Here is a 19,003-nt window from a genome sequence, read left to right as displayed (position 1 = left end):
TTTACTATCATCAACTCTCAGTTACCCTCTGCATCAGGGCTGTGGATGAGCCCTATCTTGGGTACAGAAGCAGCTTGGACCTGGCAAGGTTATTAGAGGAGACAAAGCACTGTGTACACACAGGTTCTTTGGGATCCAAGGTAACCCTGGAGTAAGTAGTTGAGCTTCTTTCACAGCGAGCTGAGCTTGAGTTAATGATCCCGGGGCAGTTTTCTGTTAGCCCAGCCATATGTCTCTGCAGTCTGCTTTTGGTGCCAACTGTGCTCAGCAGCCTGGCGCAGAAAAGCCTTTATGGCTCTGCCTGAAATTACCCTGGAGCCACTGACCAACTGACACGGCTCAGGTTAATTCAGCATTTCTGCCCTGCACACCCTAGGGTACACAATCAACAATTTTTTCCTTAACAACGGAAATCACTTTTGCCCTGGATGACAAGCTCTGGACCAAATAGTACTAAATGTAGGGCAATCTTTGTTTACATACACAAACTAAGGAGATAAAAAAATAGGCACAGCCCAAAAGCAGAGGCCAGTTCTGCTACTGGTTACTCACCAATTGAACTAAGAAATAACTATAGGAAAGCCACAAGCTCTTAGAATCTCTGTTAGTACCCGTGATTTATACCATGATAATAATCAAGACAAACAGCCCCTCCCCAGCACTCTATCTATGCAGGTTAGCCTGCAATACTGCACACTCTTATTGAGTCTCAGAGTTCCAATAGGACAATTATTTACTGCTGCTAGACAAGGCCAAAGAAAACAAAGGGAACAATAATTAGCAGCAAGCAGCAGCTATGTCCAGAAGCTAGCATCTTCCCAGCTGTGCAGTATTTCCACTGGATTTTGAGCGATCTAGCTAAGCCCCACATGAAGCTTTATTTCTCATGCCCAGTTCCAAAGCATTTATACTCTCCAAGTTGCCAGGGAACCAGCAAAATTCCCTCCGTCACAATATATGGGTTCCCAAAGTAGAGCATGTTAACTGTCTGTCCCCCTCTTCCTCTCATTTTCAGCAAGGGGACAGAGTGGTTTTCCGTAAGACGAATCTTCTGTTGTATGCACTGTATGCACATAAAGGTATCTCATCTCATCTCCTGAATTTTAAAGGCAGTCAAAATTATCTGCTCTTTTAAAAAGTTTAGTTTGCACTACAAAATTGTAGAGTTATAACAAATTCTGAATGATTTTTCCTGCAATCTAGTTTCCACCAGTCTTATTTATATAGGGCATTTTACTGTAAAGAGTTCTAGAATTGCTTTAAAAATAATTTGGTTAAAATAACCCACAGTCTGCAGAAAGTTATGGCAATATGCAAGAGTTAGGGTAGAATCTTATTACATCAAAATGAAAAAAGGAGTATAGCAAGTAGGATATATTTATCCAAAACTAGTGCCTTGTCCAATTTAACAGCCGTAAGCTTCCATTAAAAAGACTGTCACAGAATCATTACCATCAATAACAGAGCCTCAAATCTGTATTTCCGCTGACAAAATCTGAAATATGCTTGCTCATGCCTGAATCAGTGCCTACACTTGAAGAAGTCTGAATACTTGTGAGACAAGCTGGCTTCTTCTTTCCAAAACCAAGAATGCAATTTCCTTGTAACCTCCTGTTTGTTTTCATTCTCCATTTGCAACAGGTACTCCTTCCCCTACCCACAGAGGTACTTTGTTACAGGGAAAAAATCCATGACAGCAAAACACCACCTTTAAGCAGAATTTACATAGAGGAGGAGAGTTTTAGATAAATCACTAAATTGCTCAAAAGTAAAAAAAAAAGCAGCTGTAAAAATAAGCTCTTTTGAAGCAAATCAATATAATTGCTAACAGTTAATGGAGAGTTGGATTTCAGTCAAAACCATACACAATTTTGTACAAGTCAGTTTCTCAGGGAACAGCAATTTCTTATGTTGCCTTTTGAGAGAAGGTCATAACCCAGGACTTCCAAATTACTTCAGCCAAAAGGAGAAAGAAAAAACCAGCCCAGTTTGACAAGAAGCAGCATGGCATGGGCTATGTTACCTGCAGCACTGTGATCAGTTAGGCTTATCCCAATGTTCTTCACCAGCAGTTTGAGTTCGTGAGCCCTTGGAGGTTTAGGTGGACTAGTGCCCTGGGGGAGAAGGCTTATGTTCTGCACATTCTATGAGAAACAAACAGAGCAAGAAACATAGTGCATATGCAGATACCAAACACTTAACTTCTGTCACATTGATATAGGGAAGCTGACATGTAATGAGGCGAAACATCAACAAATAGCCACACAGGCGTTATGATCACAAAACCTCCATTGTCGAAGGTTATGCTGTTTTAAAAGATGTGTTCCAGTTGCTTCTGATCACAGAATGGTGTCAAACTTACTCTTGTGAGTCAAGAACATCTAATAAAAACACTAAGCAGAAGGACATTTCTCAAGAAATTTAGGTAGGAATAAGACTTACCTGAACCTCCTTTATATCTGTAGGCCTCGTACTCAACACTACAGATGGAGAAACCGAGCTAAAGAGGGTTTTCAAAACATCTCGGAAAGTTTCAGATATTGCACATGTCCCTGCTGTCTGTCCCTAAGAGGAAACAAACAATCAAGCTTCTCAAAACTCAGAAGGAATTAGTTAAGGCAAAAATTAATTTGGTGTATCTAAATCACCAAAGCGATCAAATATTAACTTTGTCAGAGAAAGACACGGTTTCTCTTAGTAACAGCAAAATGCAACAAGAGATCATGCAAGTAATTACTTCAATTTCTTATTATGCATTAGAGGAAAATTAGACATACACACTGAAAAAGTCACCTGCTCTTCTGAGAGTTGGGAAAGCACAGCTATTAGCCACAAAACCAGAAGTTTCATTAACAGTTCATCTCTTATGATGGTGTTTTAAAGTTTTAGTACTGCTTTGCACCCCACTGAGAGAGCAGATCAGGTCATCAGATAAGCAGATCGGCACTGTTCCACTGACTTAATGGGACTTAGGCCAGCTTGCAACAGCTGAGAAGCTAATGCTGTGCTGCATCGAAAAAAATATTATAGCACCCCTTGGAGGTCTTCAACCTTGCTGAAAAGTTCCCTGTATGGACAGATAGTCATGCTCCTCTGGGGGACTGACTCATACATGCATTCAAAAATCTCACGGCAATCTGCACTTAGCACCACTGTCTCTGAGGGATCAGAGCAGACCATAGATTTTGCTTACACACGTGGCTTCACAGGATTAACCGTAAGGTGCGTAAGGATGGTGAACTGCCCTTGCCCTCCCTGCACTCCCGGAGAAGCCTGCTTCCTCTGTCGTGCTCCTCAGAGTCTCTTCTGCTCAGTTACCCACAGGGAGCGGATTTTTAAAGGAAGCTGTCACAGAAAGGGCAGTCTGAGATCCGACTGCTCTGAAGGCAGCACAGGACCAATCTCAGTGAAGTTTCTTTTCTGAAGAAAAGATTGAAGTGGGAGATAAAGATCTGACCTAAACAACAAAGGACTCATTCGTCTTTTCTCACCTGACAGACATGATTACAGAACAAGGTTTTTAAAGTGAACTGATTTACAGATGCAGAATAGATGGAGAATGCAATAAGCACACAAAGCAGAAAAAAAGGTACCCTTCTGCATGCTGCTGTCTGACAGGAGCATGCCTACAACCAGCTTGCCATGGTCAACAAACAAGGCCCCACTGCAAAGACAAGCCACATTGATGACAAGGACACCAAATTTGCACCATCAGGGAGATCAAGCAGGGGACCAAAGGCCTAATCCTGGTAGACTGCCTTGATAACACTGTGGCTGTGCACCACTAGATTTCCATGCTACCTGACCCACGCTGGTGCAGTCACACAGCAAACAGCTCAAGCCTCAAACAACCACATCTCTGTGAATGCAGCAGAGCACAGGCTTTCCTCTGCCACCCTGGACACCTTGCACCATACTCTTCTATCACAGAAAACTCTTGGCACAAGAGGCAAACTGTTGTTTCAAAAGCAGTTCAAAATCAGTTCGTAGCTGTAGGAGAACGATGATGCAATGACTTCTGCACTCCCAAAGGTATGCTTGCAGCTTGCACAACAGGTCAAACATTTGGAGTAACAGCCCCTTCCCAATCACCCAAGTGTTTCATAAAAAACCCAGGAATGTTGTGTACAGAAATCCTGTTTCACTGCCTTCTTACCTAAGCTCTGTGATGACAGGTCGCTACGGTTTAAAACATACAACTGCACTGACCAGTCCCACAGACACTCTGCTTTGTTCACACCATGGCACACTTCCGCAACTTGCAGAGAATGCTCTTTTACTTTTAAATAATATTAAAGCAAATTAGACTGTTGAGTAATTTCATTACTTATGTTATTTAAACAAGCACATCAATCACGGCTAGTTTTCACTACTTTAGAGGTAATTTCCCTCCCCTGCCCTTACCTAAACATTGTTTGATAAATAACAGTCAAACTGTAAAATCCCAGCCACCTCTTGCTCTGCCATCAACCTAATCTGACACTGGTTACTTAATGGTAACAACAGCAACAATAGTCATTGGACTTCTACTCATAGGTATTTTCTGATGTTTCCATAGCTATTTGGAAAGTGGTTTGGCTAGAGAGTCTCCTGTTGGCCCAACCTCATTTTTAGCCATCCTTACCTGGAAAATAATGCTCTATCACAACACCCTCTAAGGCACACCACAATGGCTTAACTGCCAACCCCAAAATGCTTAAGACAACACATTTTACATAAGGTTTGACGTGGGCTAGAGGCATATAGCCACCTCCCATGGCCAGCTTGGGGCACACCAGCACATAGTCACAGCAGCACAACCACATGCAAATCCAAGCCCTGCCACTCAGCCAGCTTGCCAATCGCAACTCAGGTTCACCCAGCTATTATCACCAGAGAAAAGGTTAGTCTGCCCACCCTGCGTGACTGATGACAACCCACTGTATAGACAACCGTGAGCAATTAAAGGTATTTATTTGTACACACAATATTGTTTCCAAAAGAGGGGAAAAAAACAGACAGAAAAGCTGACGTTTAAGTTCAGGAGCTGAAGCAATTTCTGAGCTATAGGCTGCTCACAGGTTTTGGCTCGTTGTTTATTGTCTCCTTTCTTCCCTAAGTGCTGATGGAAACTTCAAAGTGAAATATAAAGCCCTTAGCTATTAAGATCTTAACAGACTCATTTTAAAAACAGGGGCTATGGACTCAGGCGTCTCTCAAAAAGCAGGTTGTGAAGTCCAGTGACTGTACCAGTCACCTGCCACTAAGTACTTAATGACTGTCCAATATGTGGATAATCAGCATGCCAACCCACACGTGAAGGTCATTTACATTGCTACATGCGCACGGTAAAATCTACATTAAAACACACTTCAAAAGACTTGTCCATCTTTAGTTATGAGTTTCACATTTTTGTGTACAAAAACTATGGTAATAAATCATTATGATGCTACGTCACTCAGTAAAGGTCTTTAGAAGCAGCTCTACAATGCAATAAACCTATTTTTTAATGAGGCCTTCAGCGAGAAAATCAACTCCACAAAGCACAAGTGTTCATCCTTGCTTGCTCCCAAAAAATATCATCTAGTGTTGCAAGAAAGGTTTAAGTAATCACATTTGTGCCAAAAAAAAAATGGAATTGTGAAGGGTCAAAGGCAGAAGAGAGTCTCAAATATGAAGAAATATTTTCAGGGGGTGTCCCAATAAAAAAAACAAAAAAAACCCCAAACCAACGAATCAATGTTTATATACTAAGATAAGCTGCAAATCCAAAAGCATCACGATATTTTTAGCTCACCCATCAACCCATCATTTCCTAAAATAGTTTTATTTTTTCAGAGCTGTTTCTTAACTATTTGCCAGATACCAGAATTGATTTAAGTTAAAGAAAGGGCAACTTTGATGGCAACATCATTACAATTGGGTGTTTTTGTTATTTTAGAAGTGCTCTGAAAGAAAGTATTAGAAACAGACATTCTTCACACCTTTTAATTCAGATAAAAAAATGTTTGCCAAGTCATTTGTCTGTCAAATACAAACTTGATTTATCTTTAACTCTTCAGTAAACTTGAGAAATTCTCCTAGATTTGAGAGATGTAGACTTTTCATAGATGAGCCATGGCAGATGTCGCTGAAGCAGATCAAGACAGCACTACTGAAAGGTAACTTGCTCCAGCCTTACCTGCTATCTTAGCTCTAAGACACTTCTACTCCTAACCCAAAGCATTACACTAGGTTTTGCATCAAAGGCATGGAAACCCATCTTCTTTATCGTTACAATGAATAAAATTTACTGACTGACCTCTTGCAGTGTTGGCTGGATTTCAAAGTTGATTTCATTGGTGTTAATGAGGAACCACTCAACTTTGACATCTTCTCCTTTTTCTTTCACATAGAGCTGAAGCTGTGGATAGGAAAGCAGTTACTGGAGAGTGTTCTGGTGTCCTGTAAAGAAATTGTAGGCCAAGCTCCACACTAAAACTTGCCAAAGGATGAATGATACCAGCTTCTGAGCAACTAAATTCAAAGTGACGGTCTAAGAATGCTGAAGTCATTAAGCTTTGAGAGTGCATGCCAGTCAAAAAAGGGTATTATTGTTCTATACATCTGAGTAGTCTACCCAATGTGTTATTTATCCACAGTCTCCTGAAGAGACAGGATAAATTATGAATTTACCACTAGCCTCAGAGGGAAACTGTAATATTATTAAACATATCATCAGAGTTAACATGAGTTTTTATGCACTTTGGAAACAAGAGGTTCAGCTCAGATGTGGGATAAGACTTTACAAAAAGAAGAGGGAGAACAACTCAACACTTTACCTGCAAGTGGAGTGGAGACAGTTTCACGCTGTAAGACTGAGCTTCTGCAGCTCCAGGTGAAGTACGTGAGACGGTGACAACAAATTTCACAGAATCTCCCACAACATTGCAAGAAACCACCTACAGAAAAGAAGAGGGACAGTGGGGAGACAAAGGAAAGGAATACCAAATTAGTCTTCAGAAGAAGGCTTGGTAAAGGCAAGAAAGGAACTAAGAAAAGGAAGGACTTCAAGCTACTAGAATTATGCTGAATTTCATACATGGGAGATTTCCAAGCAGTTTCATCAACATCCTACCTCTTTCTGTACACTCACTTCTAAAAAACACAGTTGTGGACACAGAATTTAATTTGTACACACAATATTGTCTCCAAAAGAGGGGAAAAAAACAGACAGAAGAGCTGACATTTTAGTTCAGGAGCTGAAGCAATTTCTGAGCTATTTTTAATGCATATTTTAATGCACCCCTAATTTATTTAATTAATGGACATGAAATTCTGCTATTTTCCAAAATTCCTTTTCTATTGTTATCCAATACAAAAGTAACTCTTCACCTGACAAAAACTTCGTGATCTATATATTAAAAGCTTAAAGACTACTATTTTGCACCAGGAAGACAAAGAATTTTGTTGTTCTTCCTCTTCTGCTCTGAACTTAGTAGCCTGTGATAGGACAGCTCGTTTTACCAAACAAAATTTGTTTTAGTTGTCTCCTACAAATGTGAAACTTAAATATAACCCTGTTGCTGCAGAAGAGGATTTTGTCTGAGTAATTCCAGCTCCCACTGGGGTAGGGAGGGGCAGAAGCCTGTAAAAGTTTATTTGAATATTTGACTAAACAAAGAAAGGCCCTAAAATTTGGTGACAAAGCTAAACGTCTGGGACTAGTTTGCACGCCACTTGACTGCAACATACTTCGTTGAGTACACTCCTTCACTTTTATGACTAGTAATTTAATTTGTTATCACACAGAGTTTACAAGCATTGAATGTTTTTTCCTCTCCCTTCTCTGCAAGCCGATTGAGGTGCCGGGGCTGCCATGCAAAATCCCTGGAGTGTGCAGAAAGTGCCTGGCAGCCCAGGAAAGCCCCAGGCACACAAGTCAGAAATCACTCGTTACACCAGAGAGAGAAGTTCACTCTGCAAACACTTCTGCTGGTTGGAGACAGCTGCTTGTAATTGTCCCTCTGTAGTTACTGTCCCCATAGCTCTGTCATTGGAAAGGATAGCTGAGCCCTCCTTAGAGTGAGGCAGGCAAAGTTAAACCATGTTAATGCAGTGTGCAGACAAATAATTCACTGCAAGATTTGTTTGATGGAAGCTCTGCATGTATACTATTACATTATGTTTGTGCACTTATTGCTTCACTTCTGGGCACTGGAACTAAAGCTGAAGGCTTTAAAACAAATCATGTACCTTCCGGAAGATCGTTATCAGTCTCTCCTTAAATATAGTCAATCTCCCTGGGCTCTGTAGCACACATTTTAAGAAGGACCAGAGCATTATCAAGGGCTTCAGAGTACATCCATTAAGGTAGAGACTTAATTACACAGGAGATGGGGGAGGGGGTGGACATGGCAAATAAAAACTGCAACCATACCTACATGCAACAAGATTTACCTTTTTAGGTTTGTCTTCTGAAAATTCTAGTTCAGAAGTGGACAAATCAGTTTCCCTGACCTCTCCCCTTCCCCAAAGACTAAATTTGTTCAGAAGTGATTTATGACTCTTAATACCACATAATGAATATGAACACCCACTATTATGATATAGCATAAAGGCTTTTTATGCATTTTTAACAGCTAACAAGACCAAAGAGCTCAACTGCTTATTTTACTTGTAGTTGAGTTGAAACACAGAATCACTTCTTTCATTCAGAAGGATGGATTGGCATGGTGGCTCTTTAAAGACTTCAGAAATGAATGGGTTCTCCCCTCTCTTTTGAGGGCAGAGGAAGGAAAAGGACAGGTCTGATGCGCAAGCTGCTGACACTTGCATGCCCTAAATGCAGTGGTTTATCATCCATGCACATTTCATTCAGCACATTCAGAACAAGTCAGACTTGCTACACATGTGATGTGGAGCCATTCATCTGGAATTTCTGGATGTCTTATAGCAAAGGCTGCTAGGTATGTGGTCGATTATTACTAAAAAAATAAAAAATAAAAAAAAATAAAAAGTGGAGTGGCAGGAGAGTTGGTAGATGAGTTTACGTGCCACACTGCAAGTGGTGGAACTTTCACTCTTTTTTTCTACACAACTTGTCAAGAGATCCTAAGTGGTTTTGTTTGTTTGTTTGTTTTGTTTGGTTTTGTTTTTTTTTAATACTTCTACCTTTAGTTTAGGAGCCCAGATCAGTAGGGTTTGGGCTTTTAGTCTCAACTAAATTATTTTTTGCCAAAGATATCTACCAAGTCCTAATCCCCTTCTCCACTCACTTTTACTAAAACAACTGTGATCTCCAGGCACAGAGGTCTCTTAATTTTTAATCCAATCAGAAAAAGGAGTGGTTCCATTTGTTAATGGAAACTAATATGTCTTCGTATCAGGTGAATTGCTTTGTTCTGGGAGCAGGATGGATTACGGAGTCAGAACACTGAGAGAAGTTGAATTCTGGGCTAGAATTTGAAAAGAAAGCAATTCTGTTTTCTTCCAAGATGCTGCCACAAGTGGTAAGAAGTTGATTAAAGGGACTGCATCTACCGCTTCCCTTTTTTTAAGTGCCATTCCTTTAGAAGAGTAGCAGCTGATTTTGATAGATCAGAACAGAAATATGGAGGCCATTTTCCCCAGAACAGTCACATGAAGAAAAATCCTGAAGCTTCCTATGTTCACACTCCTCTTCTTCCATGCCCCCATCCAACCTGCTTCTTCAAATTCATTTTCTCTGCACAGATGAAGAGCAGGAGAAGGGAGGATCAGGCAACTTTCTGGTCAACAGCAGAGAGGAAGAGGAAGATGTTCACAAGAAAACAGTAGCACCTGGACTGATGAAAGTGTAGCTGCTGTTCAACTCCGTTTATCTTCCTCATCTCTCACCCCCACCCCTCCTTACCAGGGGCATCCCCAGTCATCAACACTTTGTGGTTTATAGTCTAGAAAACCAGTCACTTCTGGAACTAACTGCTCATGAAAAATTAAGCCCTTGCACCACCGCACAACTGGATTCTGGATTTCCAAAGGGGTCACACCCCAGATCTTTTGTTACCTTCTCTCTCAACAAGCAAGACCTCCTAAATTAGTAGAAATGGGTGAGGTTAAGTAGCAGCACAAAGAAACCAGGACTCTTCTACCAGCAGGACCAAGGTATTTTCTCCCCTGTGGCACCTCCATAGCTCTAGTGTTCCCCAGCACAAACACCCTATCATCAGCTAAGGTGATAAGATAATGTGATCCATGCACTTCATGGATCTCCTGAGGGTTCCCATCACTTCCTCAGGTTACTTTGCTGGCAAGGCTATACCTCTGCTCCTCCTCAGGCCCCTGCCATTCCTCCCCAGACCCAGCAAACTCCTGGCACTTGATCACCCCTAAGCCAAGGTTATTTCTGCTATCCTCTCAACACCCTCCAGCCTCCCTGTCACCTGCCTGCATCCCTGACCACACTAGCCCATGATGTGGGTGAGCTGCTGTGGCAAAACTCGTGTACCCACAGCTATTAAATCCCTTCCCCCTGCTTTGTCCTCCTTCTCTACATCTTGACCTTTTCCCTTTGCAGTTCCCCTAAAGAGAGCTGCAAAACTTCAGTTTCTTTCCTTCCTGACGCAGCAGCAAAAGCCACTTCATCTCACGGAGCACTGGAACGCTCCTCACACGTGGTGTCCTCTTGCCTTGAGGCTTCAGTTTTGGCACTGGCATGTCACCAATTCACGTATTACATACGGCCTTCTCCTTACTCCTCCCTCCCTTCTCCACGTGTGTGCAGCAGCAGGCTTCTTCCCGTGGCCAAGGGAGAAAGGGCCATGACTCCAGGGGAAAGTTCTAACAAGCCTGCCAGGGAAGGTCATCTTCACCTTCCCCAGGCCCTCACCATGTCATGTGTATGTGTAAAACCCTCAGCATTACAGGCCTTTGCTGCCTTTTTTTTTTTTTTTTTTCTGGAAGGAAATCAGTTTTGCTGCACTTGTTATTTATTTCTAGAAAGAGCAGGTTACTTGAGGTTACTCTGTAGCACGTAGGTAATGCAAATCTTTAACATTTTCACAAGGAAATGAGTATACACCATGAAGCACCCACAGTGAAAGCTGCCTTGACCTCAAACTGTAGGAACCAGTACACTATTAGATTTAGGACACCTACAATTTTCCCTGTTTGTTTTGGAGTACTACTCTGAGAAGGCAGCTTCTAATTTTGGTACAGAAAACTTATCTTTCCAATGGCCACACAGAGAGTTTGTGTGCTCAGCTTAAAACCTCCCTGTAAGAAAATTTTCCAGTCAGAAACTTCTGCCTTTTGATAGTTGTAACACTCAGCTGTTCAGAAGGAGAAGTACAGGAACTTCCTTGGGTACCAGAGCCTATGCATTAAGTTCTTAAGTGGGTTTCTCCAGCTTATTCACCACTCCCTTTTTACTCAAGCAGCTCACTAAGGGACACACACAAACTGAAGGAGAGAAGAGCAATGCAACATCTAATCCAGGCACAGCTACAAATAAATTTTTAGAAGCTGGTATCAAAGTGAATGTCCCTGCAAATATAATGAGATGACACCAGACAAGTTTTCCGAAATGAAGGTAAACACGAGGGTGAAGGCAGAGTGAGTGATGGAATGAGTGCAGGAGAGACAGAGTTACCATGTCAGCAACAGAAATGTCCTGGTTTGAGTTAAAACAGAACTAATTCTGTTCAGTGATTGTACTTTTCAGCTCAGTCTCTTCTAAGTAACTGCACTTTCTGAAGATAACAGCAGATTTTTGCAGATGGTGTCTGCCTCTAGCAGTGATAATGCTTGATGTTTACAGTGACTATCAAGGACTGGTGTGCAGAAAGACTCTTGCTTATACTTGCTTCTGTGCAGACTGAGGTCACTGTTAAATCTTGTGTGCCATGCTGGGGGTGCAGAAAGTAAAAGGCTGCCCCTGCAGGGAGGAGTGGCCAGGGCAGGTGACCCTAAACTGACCAGTGAGGTATTTCATCCCATGGACGTCATATTCAGTGTGAAGCTGAGGGTCAAGGTCTCTAATGGCCAGTGTTTGAGAAGGTCTCTGTCCATTCTTCTTTCAATCCCAATCCATGGATTCCTGACTCCAGTTCCAGAATCCAGCTCCCATCTGCCACTGAGTCTAGTCTGGGACTCCCCCAGTGCCTGCTCCACACACCAGGGGTGATGGTGAAGTAGCTGCCATCAGAGGGGTTGGGTCCATTACTGGTTTTATATGTATTAGTTTTCTTTTCCAATCCATAAGTTTCTCTTCCAATTTTGAAGGGCAAAGGGGTTAACAGAGAGTGTCTGTTATAGGTCTAGTGGACAGGCCTGACCTGTTCTTTCACCAAACCATGAAAAGAAACAAAGCAGAAGCCAGTGAAACTTGGGTTTATCCACTCCCTTGAGACTGACAGATATACAAGTTCAAAAAAGTGAAAAAAAAAAAAGGGAGGAGGGATAAAACAAACAAGCAGGGAATACAAGGAGACAGGACAGGAAGAGTTTTCAATCCACCTATCAAGTTAAGTGAGTATCAAGTGATGCAAGGACAGGAGGAAGTATTTGTATTTAAGAAGGAGGAAAAAATAAATACCAGAAATAGCTTATTATCTTGACTTCATTAACACACAAGTCTTTACAAACCATCTGAGATGACATAGCTGAAGACATGGAGACCAACAGAATACAATAAAATACAGAATACAAAACACAGGAGAAGTTTGCCAGCTTGTGCTGCAGTAGTCTGAAAAGAGATTCAGTTTAAGAGACACAGACACATTGTGCCATTGAGGTGCTAAGGCATCCCCAGCCCCTGCACCAAGGTGGCAGACGTGGCAAAAGCCTATAGGAGGCCCACAGACATCTGCAGTAGCAGCAGGTAAACAGGCAGGCTACCTGACAGTGCCAAAACCAGTATTATCCCCTTTGAAGCAAACAAACCCCCACTCTCAATGTCTTCCCTTCAACAAGACATTCAGTTTTCAAGTAGGTTAGAGACATTATGTTGCCTTGTCTATTTTAGTAGCGTCACCCCAGTGATAATTAAGCTTATACTCCACCATTCCCATGTTAGGGTGAACAGGGTTGTATTTGAAAAGGAGAGGACAGTACAGTGAGAAGGGAAGTGAAGATGGAGGCAAGCTACAAAGGAGCCAGACAGGCACCAACCCTATTGCATAGCTAACATCCAAAATCCATCAGAGAAATCTTAAAGGAAGTGTGATGCTGAGCAAAGCAAGCTGGGAAGCAGCAATATAAAGGAAGATTAGGACACCACACAGAAGAGCTGAAACCCCTTGGAGACTAGAAGAGAAATGCAATTCAAAATACATGGCGTGTGTGTATGAGAACCAACAAATACTGTCACTGGAAAAACACCAAAGGAAGAGAGACCTGGATGCATCAAGTCAGTCACAGCATGAAGTAGCCAAGGGAAAGGTAGATTGCAAGCCTAAAACACATCAAGAAAGTACTTTCAGAGACAGAAGGAAGCAGTAATCTCCTTGCACAGTGAGGCCTCACCAGTAGGGCTATGTGTCACTTCACCCATCAAGTTCAAGCAAATGGATTTAACCAGAGCTGCTGCAGGGAATGCAGGGTGCATGGGAGGGACTTACGAGGCAGGAACACATTGTGAAATGAGCCTTAAGGAACAACTTATTTAGCAAAGATAAACAAAGGCTGTAAAGAAATGTAATTCCTTCACAATATATTTACTGACAGCAAATACTATAGAAGAAAAGGAAATACATTAAGGATAAAGGTTTATACTAGTACAGGAACTAAAAAAAAAACAAGGAAGAAAAGCAAAAAAAAGCTGCATGGGCTATGATTCCACACAGGCTTGTAAAAAAAACCCAGTCATTAAATCAGTAAAGCTCCAGGACAGCTTTTCAAGCAAAACAGGGAGTTAAAAGACAATAGGAACCTTACACGATGGTCAGAGCAATTCATTCCACCAAAAATAATCAGAAAAACACATGTACGTAACTAGGAACGATCCCAATTAGTATTGTAACAGTGCCAAGAAACCAGTCTTTCCCAGAGCAGCAACCAGCCTTTGCTGCACAACATCTCCACCTGCTTCAGAGCAAGTGGAACTGGAAGCCCCCATGCCCCAGTGTAGCATGAACACAGGCTGCCAGCTCGCAGCAGGGTGTCTGCAAACAAAGGGATACCAAGACGAAGCTACGGCAGCCATGTGGGTGAATAAGGCCTCTTTGGGCATGATGCACAGCTCATCAGAAAACAGGACCTCTCACAAGCTGCAGAACAGTCCTCCTTTCTCTCTACCATTTCCCTTAGCAAGATTCATCATGCAAAAATTAACATGAAGCTTTCAAATTTCCTGCTGCCTGTTGTGATCCAAGACACAGATTCCTTGTATAGCAACTTATTAACACTCATTAAAGGAATGTCACTCTGAAGGCATCTTATCCCTTTCTGTTTAAGCGTAAAGCATGAAAAGAACAGAGACTTCTGCTGTAGCCTGCTCCATCCAAACGCTCTGTGCCAAGTCCCCAGCAAGAGAAATGTCTTTTTTGTTGCCTTTGCTGTGAAGTTCAAAGCCTCTGGAAACAGACTGCAGTAATGGAAAGGTTGGCAGAATTAGCTAAGAATATTCTTAATGTTTACTTTATTGAAATAAAACAACCAACAACACACAATGAAAACAGGCCACTTCATTCTATATATTTAGGCTCTGGCCCAAAACTGGAGTGAAGGCGACATATAAATAGAGGCTTTGTCAAGAAGCAGTGTGGTGTAACCTTCAGTCACAGAGCAGCTCTGTCCCTATGACAATGGCCATGGCCAAGCTGACAACCAGCAGCTTCCCCAGCCATGTCTACAGCACTGCACTGTGGAGCATACACCGATTTTACAGCTTTCAGCTTCTTCAACACAAGGACAATATGTTTATACCTAAAGACTGCACGTGTCAGCGTGTGTCCTGATCATAAACAGGGATGTCAGTAGCAATATAATAATTACAGTCTGGCTGGCAAGCCCCTATTGTTTCAGAGCAAGACTTCCCAGGGAGGAGGCTCGCTCCCAGCACCAGGCAGGCTCATCACCTGGCTGTGCTCCATGGCCCAGCAATCAAGAGGACAGAGGACCACCCAGCACAAAAGACATACCATAGGGCCCTATCAGCATACAGCTGCATTAAAGTATTACACATCCCATGCTTATTGCTATTTTGATCTCTTGCCCTCAATCCTCCAGTCCCTTTGATGACCACAACCTCTCTGATGCAAGGTCAAATACGTATTTGAAATGACATGCAATAAATCAAGCCTGGCTGCTGAACCAAGGCACCTACACGCTCTTGCCACAGAGATCACATGTAAAGGAGCATGTTGCACCGGTTGCAGAAAAAAAGTCTTGTGCCAGCTGATGCCACAGGGAAGTGCAGAGCTCTGCACGGTGCTACAGTGTTGATAAACATGCAACATATGGTCACAAACTACATTCATAGCCAGTCACACCAGTAGTTAGTTACAAACACTTATCACAAGTTTGAGTTTGGACAAGCTGCAGAGAGACATTTCAATTTCATATGCAAAGATTAAGAGTTTGCAGAGCAAGGCGGGGGAGGGAGAAAAACACCACAAAACCCCAAACCTTTGGACCCTTGGTATGACCTGAGGAGTATGTAAGAGAGACAATTACTGTGTGAGAGAACTCCCAAGGTGTTTAGAGAAAGGTATGCATATAAGGAAGGAGGGAAAGTAGCTACCAGAGTGTCACTTTAAGGTTATTATACGCTGAAATCTGAATAAATATTCAGGTTGTACCTTAACTGAAGGAGTAATAATAATTCAGAAAAACTTCTCCAGCAGCTATGCACAAGATTATGGAAATGGGTTTTGGGGCAGTTCCGAACAACCAGTTTACGTAAGCAAACCTGTTTTAATCCAATACATTTTAAAATGTGCTTATATTGGTTTAAGCTGCTGCGAAACCACATTAGATTGCTGGCTGCGGTATAGCAGCTCGATTAACATACTGAAATGCCTCAACCCAAGGTCAGACAAGGACCAGAGACTGCACAAGGGAGAGTGCTGGACTGCAAAACTACAGGTAGAGGAAAGCAAGAGCACAGCAGCGAGCAGTTCCCCAGGCTTAGGCTGCCATGGAGCCAGCACTTGCTGCTTTCTGCTGCCCAAGCGCCACAGGTGCTAACTTAGGTTGCTGCTATGGCAGTCAGAATCCTCAAGCTAAGCAGCACAGCAGTTAAGCAGGGACTGCAGCAGAGATGCTCCCAGTGGTACAACGTGACTTCAGGGAAATAAAGGACTGTAGCATTGTGCTTTGGTTCTGGATGCAGGCAAGATGGGTTTCAGCCCTGAGATGCTGCTCTCATCATGGCCCAGCCACAGGCACAGTACTCCAAGCACAGAGATGGCTCCACAGACCCTTGCTGAACTTCTGGCATGGGACAAAGGTAGCCAGCAGACCCAAACCTCCTGGCCATCTCCCATGCAAAGACATTTGCAGCCCTGCCCGTCTTCCAGCAATGTTTTTACACACTGCACTGCAAGACACTTGTTTTTTGTGCTGTTAGTCAGTCACTAGCTTTTATTTGTAGCAGATCTCCCTCAGTTGCTGTCTTCACACATACAGCACACTGCTTCTAGCCCTAGCTTTTTGCCCTCTCCTTGCAATTCCCCACTGTGGTGTCCTCCAGCAGCACAGAGTAACACTACTGCAAACTCTACAGCCCTACTAACTCCAGTCTCTTTAGACCCACTGCTGAGGCAGGGACCATTGTGGAGGGGGTGGAGAAAAAAGGGGGAGGCAAAAAAAAAAAAAAAAAGAAAGAGAGTGAGAACAAGTGCACAAACAACTTTGCACGTTGGCAGTCCCCAGCTGCCACTAATCAGGGTGTGCCTCTAAGTTGTGTATCAGGTAGATAAGCAAGCATAGTTTTCAAAGGAATCATAGTAGAGCTGTTTAACATCTAAATCAGACAAGCAAGCCAAAATGACAAAGCAAAACTGGAAGAAAACCATTAGGCTAATTTGATGCAAGCACCTAAAGCTGAGCACCTGTTCAGATATGAATAGTAGTTATAGTCACTAGGATAAAAATGCAGAAGCTATCATTGCTAACAGGCACACATACGTAATTTTTTTTTTCCTCTGAATGCATTTTTACTCTGTTCTAAGAGTCACATTCTGCCTTATTTTGGTTCTAGATGCACTAAACCTCTCCCTAGTGGATGGGGTGGGAGAAGAAGAAAAAGACCTTTCGCTCCTCACAGAATACAGGTTTCCATAGAACCAAGATTTCACCCTCGGGACTTTGCTCCTGTTCCACTGATCCTTACACAGCTCTGATTTACAAAGCAGACCTGTAATCAGGCACACAAACAGCAAGAGGCAAAGATGTTTTCCTGTCCCAGAGGAGAAGTGTTCCTTTCCTTCTGCATGAAGTCCCCACCCCACACTTCAGCCACAGGACAGGGAACCATTGTACTGACTGTGGGGGTGGGAGGAAAGGGCTGCTGTTTGAGTTCGTTTAAGGTGTACCTATGAACTTGGCATAATCCTGGTTATTGTTCATTTGGTGGAAGCCCCAGAGCACATTCTGCTTATGACTTGCAAAAGAAGTGAATCCATGCAAAGTTTGCACAGGTTCATTAGAGAGACAGCCTCTTACCAGCCTCAACAAACTCAGTTCAAGGGTACAGAAGTGTTGACAAATGAAACTCCTGCTGATGTTAATAACAAAAGTTAGCATTTCTGCCCAAAAGCCCACTGAAACAAAACAAAACTGAAGTTTACCTTCTCTTCAGCTGACTTTACAACACTAACGACTTGTTTAACAGCTAGCTCAAGTGGTTCTGGTGGGTCATCTTCCTCAAATGTAAGCAATTGTGAATCCTATAGGAAAAAGAAAGAAGCGCTGTTAGGTGATGAACCCATTGCTTGGAAACAAATGATAAAGATGCACTGCCAGTGAAGTTCCTGGAAGAACCGGATATAGAATTGCAAATGTATGTCAAAACCTGCATGTATTAATTGCACGACACCTCACTACATAATATAGGGTAGAGCCTGAAAACCTATACTTAGGGCATAACTACGAGCCTAATCATAACCCATCTTTCTTTGCAGCAGAATATCAAGGTACACAGCACAGACACAGAGCAGAGCGAAGTCCATGAGCAGCGACAGAGTTCACTGAAACTGCTCTTCTGGAGAAAGGATTAATTGGTGCTGTAGTTTTAAAAGGTGTTTTTGCTTTGGCCTAATAGTACTGCACTAGGCTACACTGAAACTAAGAAACCCCAAATAATATCTGGCAGAGGGGAAGAAAGAAGACTTCCCCTCCCCAGTCCTTCCTTGTGTGCGATGGTAGGCAGTGATGACAGCTACTCCCTCTTCACACAGACAGCACAGGAAGGAACAGACAGCGTACACCTGTTTTGGCAGTGAGGTCATACTCCGAGAGGCATCAGCACCTGCATTCTCCACCTGCTACCCACACCGAGCGGTCAGCGCCGCTTCCCTCGTCACCCGAGGGTGTTTTGCACGCAGCAATCTCATCAGCTGTGCGCTGCTGGCATCGTTTTGGGAGCCTGACAGCGGGAGCGACACCACACGCTGCAGTGCCAAGCAGTGAACTCATGGCAAGAGGCAGCTCCATCTGCTCACCCAAGGATGGAGAGTGCGAGTGCCCTGGCAAAGTGGTTTTGGCCTCTGGTCAGGGACAGGAAGCTGCCACTTGTTCCTTATTACTTTCAGTTCTCTGCACCTCTGCCCAAGCTGTCTGGGCTCTCCAAGTGCAAGGCAAACTTTTGTTTCTTAGCACAACCCATGGTTTTCTCAATTGCACTGTGAAGGCAGACAAAGCATTTTCTTGCTGCTGCCCAAACTTACAATGATGTCTGGAAAGTGTTAAGCTGTTTTCATTATCTTTCACAAACACGTGTCGCCCGCTCTCCCTTCTCCCCGAGCCTGGCCCTGACATGTAAGAAGACGTGGGGGGAGGGGGCTGGAACTAGATGATCTTTAAGGTCCCTTCCAACCCAAACCATTATATGATTCTATGA

General features: G+C 42.9%; 1 protein-coding gene across 1 annotated transcript in view; it reads right to left on the bottom strand.

Annotated features, from left to right (window-relative positions):
• The window catches only part of C2CD2 (C2 calcium-dependent domain containing 2), a gene marked incomplete at its 5' end in the record, with an annotated part of 33,618 nt that extends 15,787 nt beyond the window's left edge, over window positions 1-17,831 (bottom strand). Inside the window, 5 exons of the mRNA XM_008948684.1 lie at window positions 2,024-2,144; window positions 2,443-2,565; window positions 6,281-6,382; window positions 6,801-6,920; window positions 17,733-17,831. Of these exons, the coding sequence (XP_008946932.1) occupies window positions 2,024-2,144; window positions 2,443-2,565; window positions 6,281-6,382; window positions 6,801-6,920; window positions 17,733-17,831 (565 nt within the window). The remainder of the gene's footprint in view (window positions 1-2,023; window positions 2,145-2,442; window positions 2,566-6,280; window positions 6,383-6,800; window positions 6,921-17,732) is intronic.
• Between the last annotated feature and the right edge of the window lie 1,172 nt (window positions 17,832-19,003).

Source organism: Merops nubicus, unplaced genomic scaffold (assembly GCF_000691845.1).
Source record: "Merops nubicus isolate BGI_N331 unplaced genomic scaffold, ASM69184v1 scaffold21571, whole genome shotgun sequence".
NCBI classification, from domain to species: domain Eukaryota; kingdom Metazoa; phylum Chordata; class Aves; order Coraciiformes; family Meropidae; genus Merops; species Merops nubicus.
The sequence above is the reverse complement of the archived record's forward strand: the minus strand, read 5'-3'. Positions and strand labels throughout refer to the sequence as shown.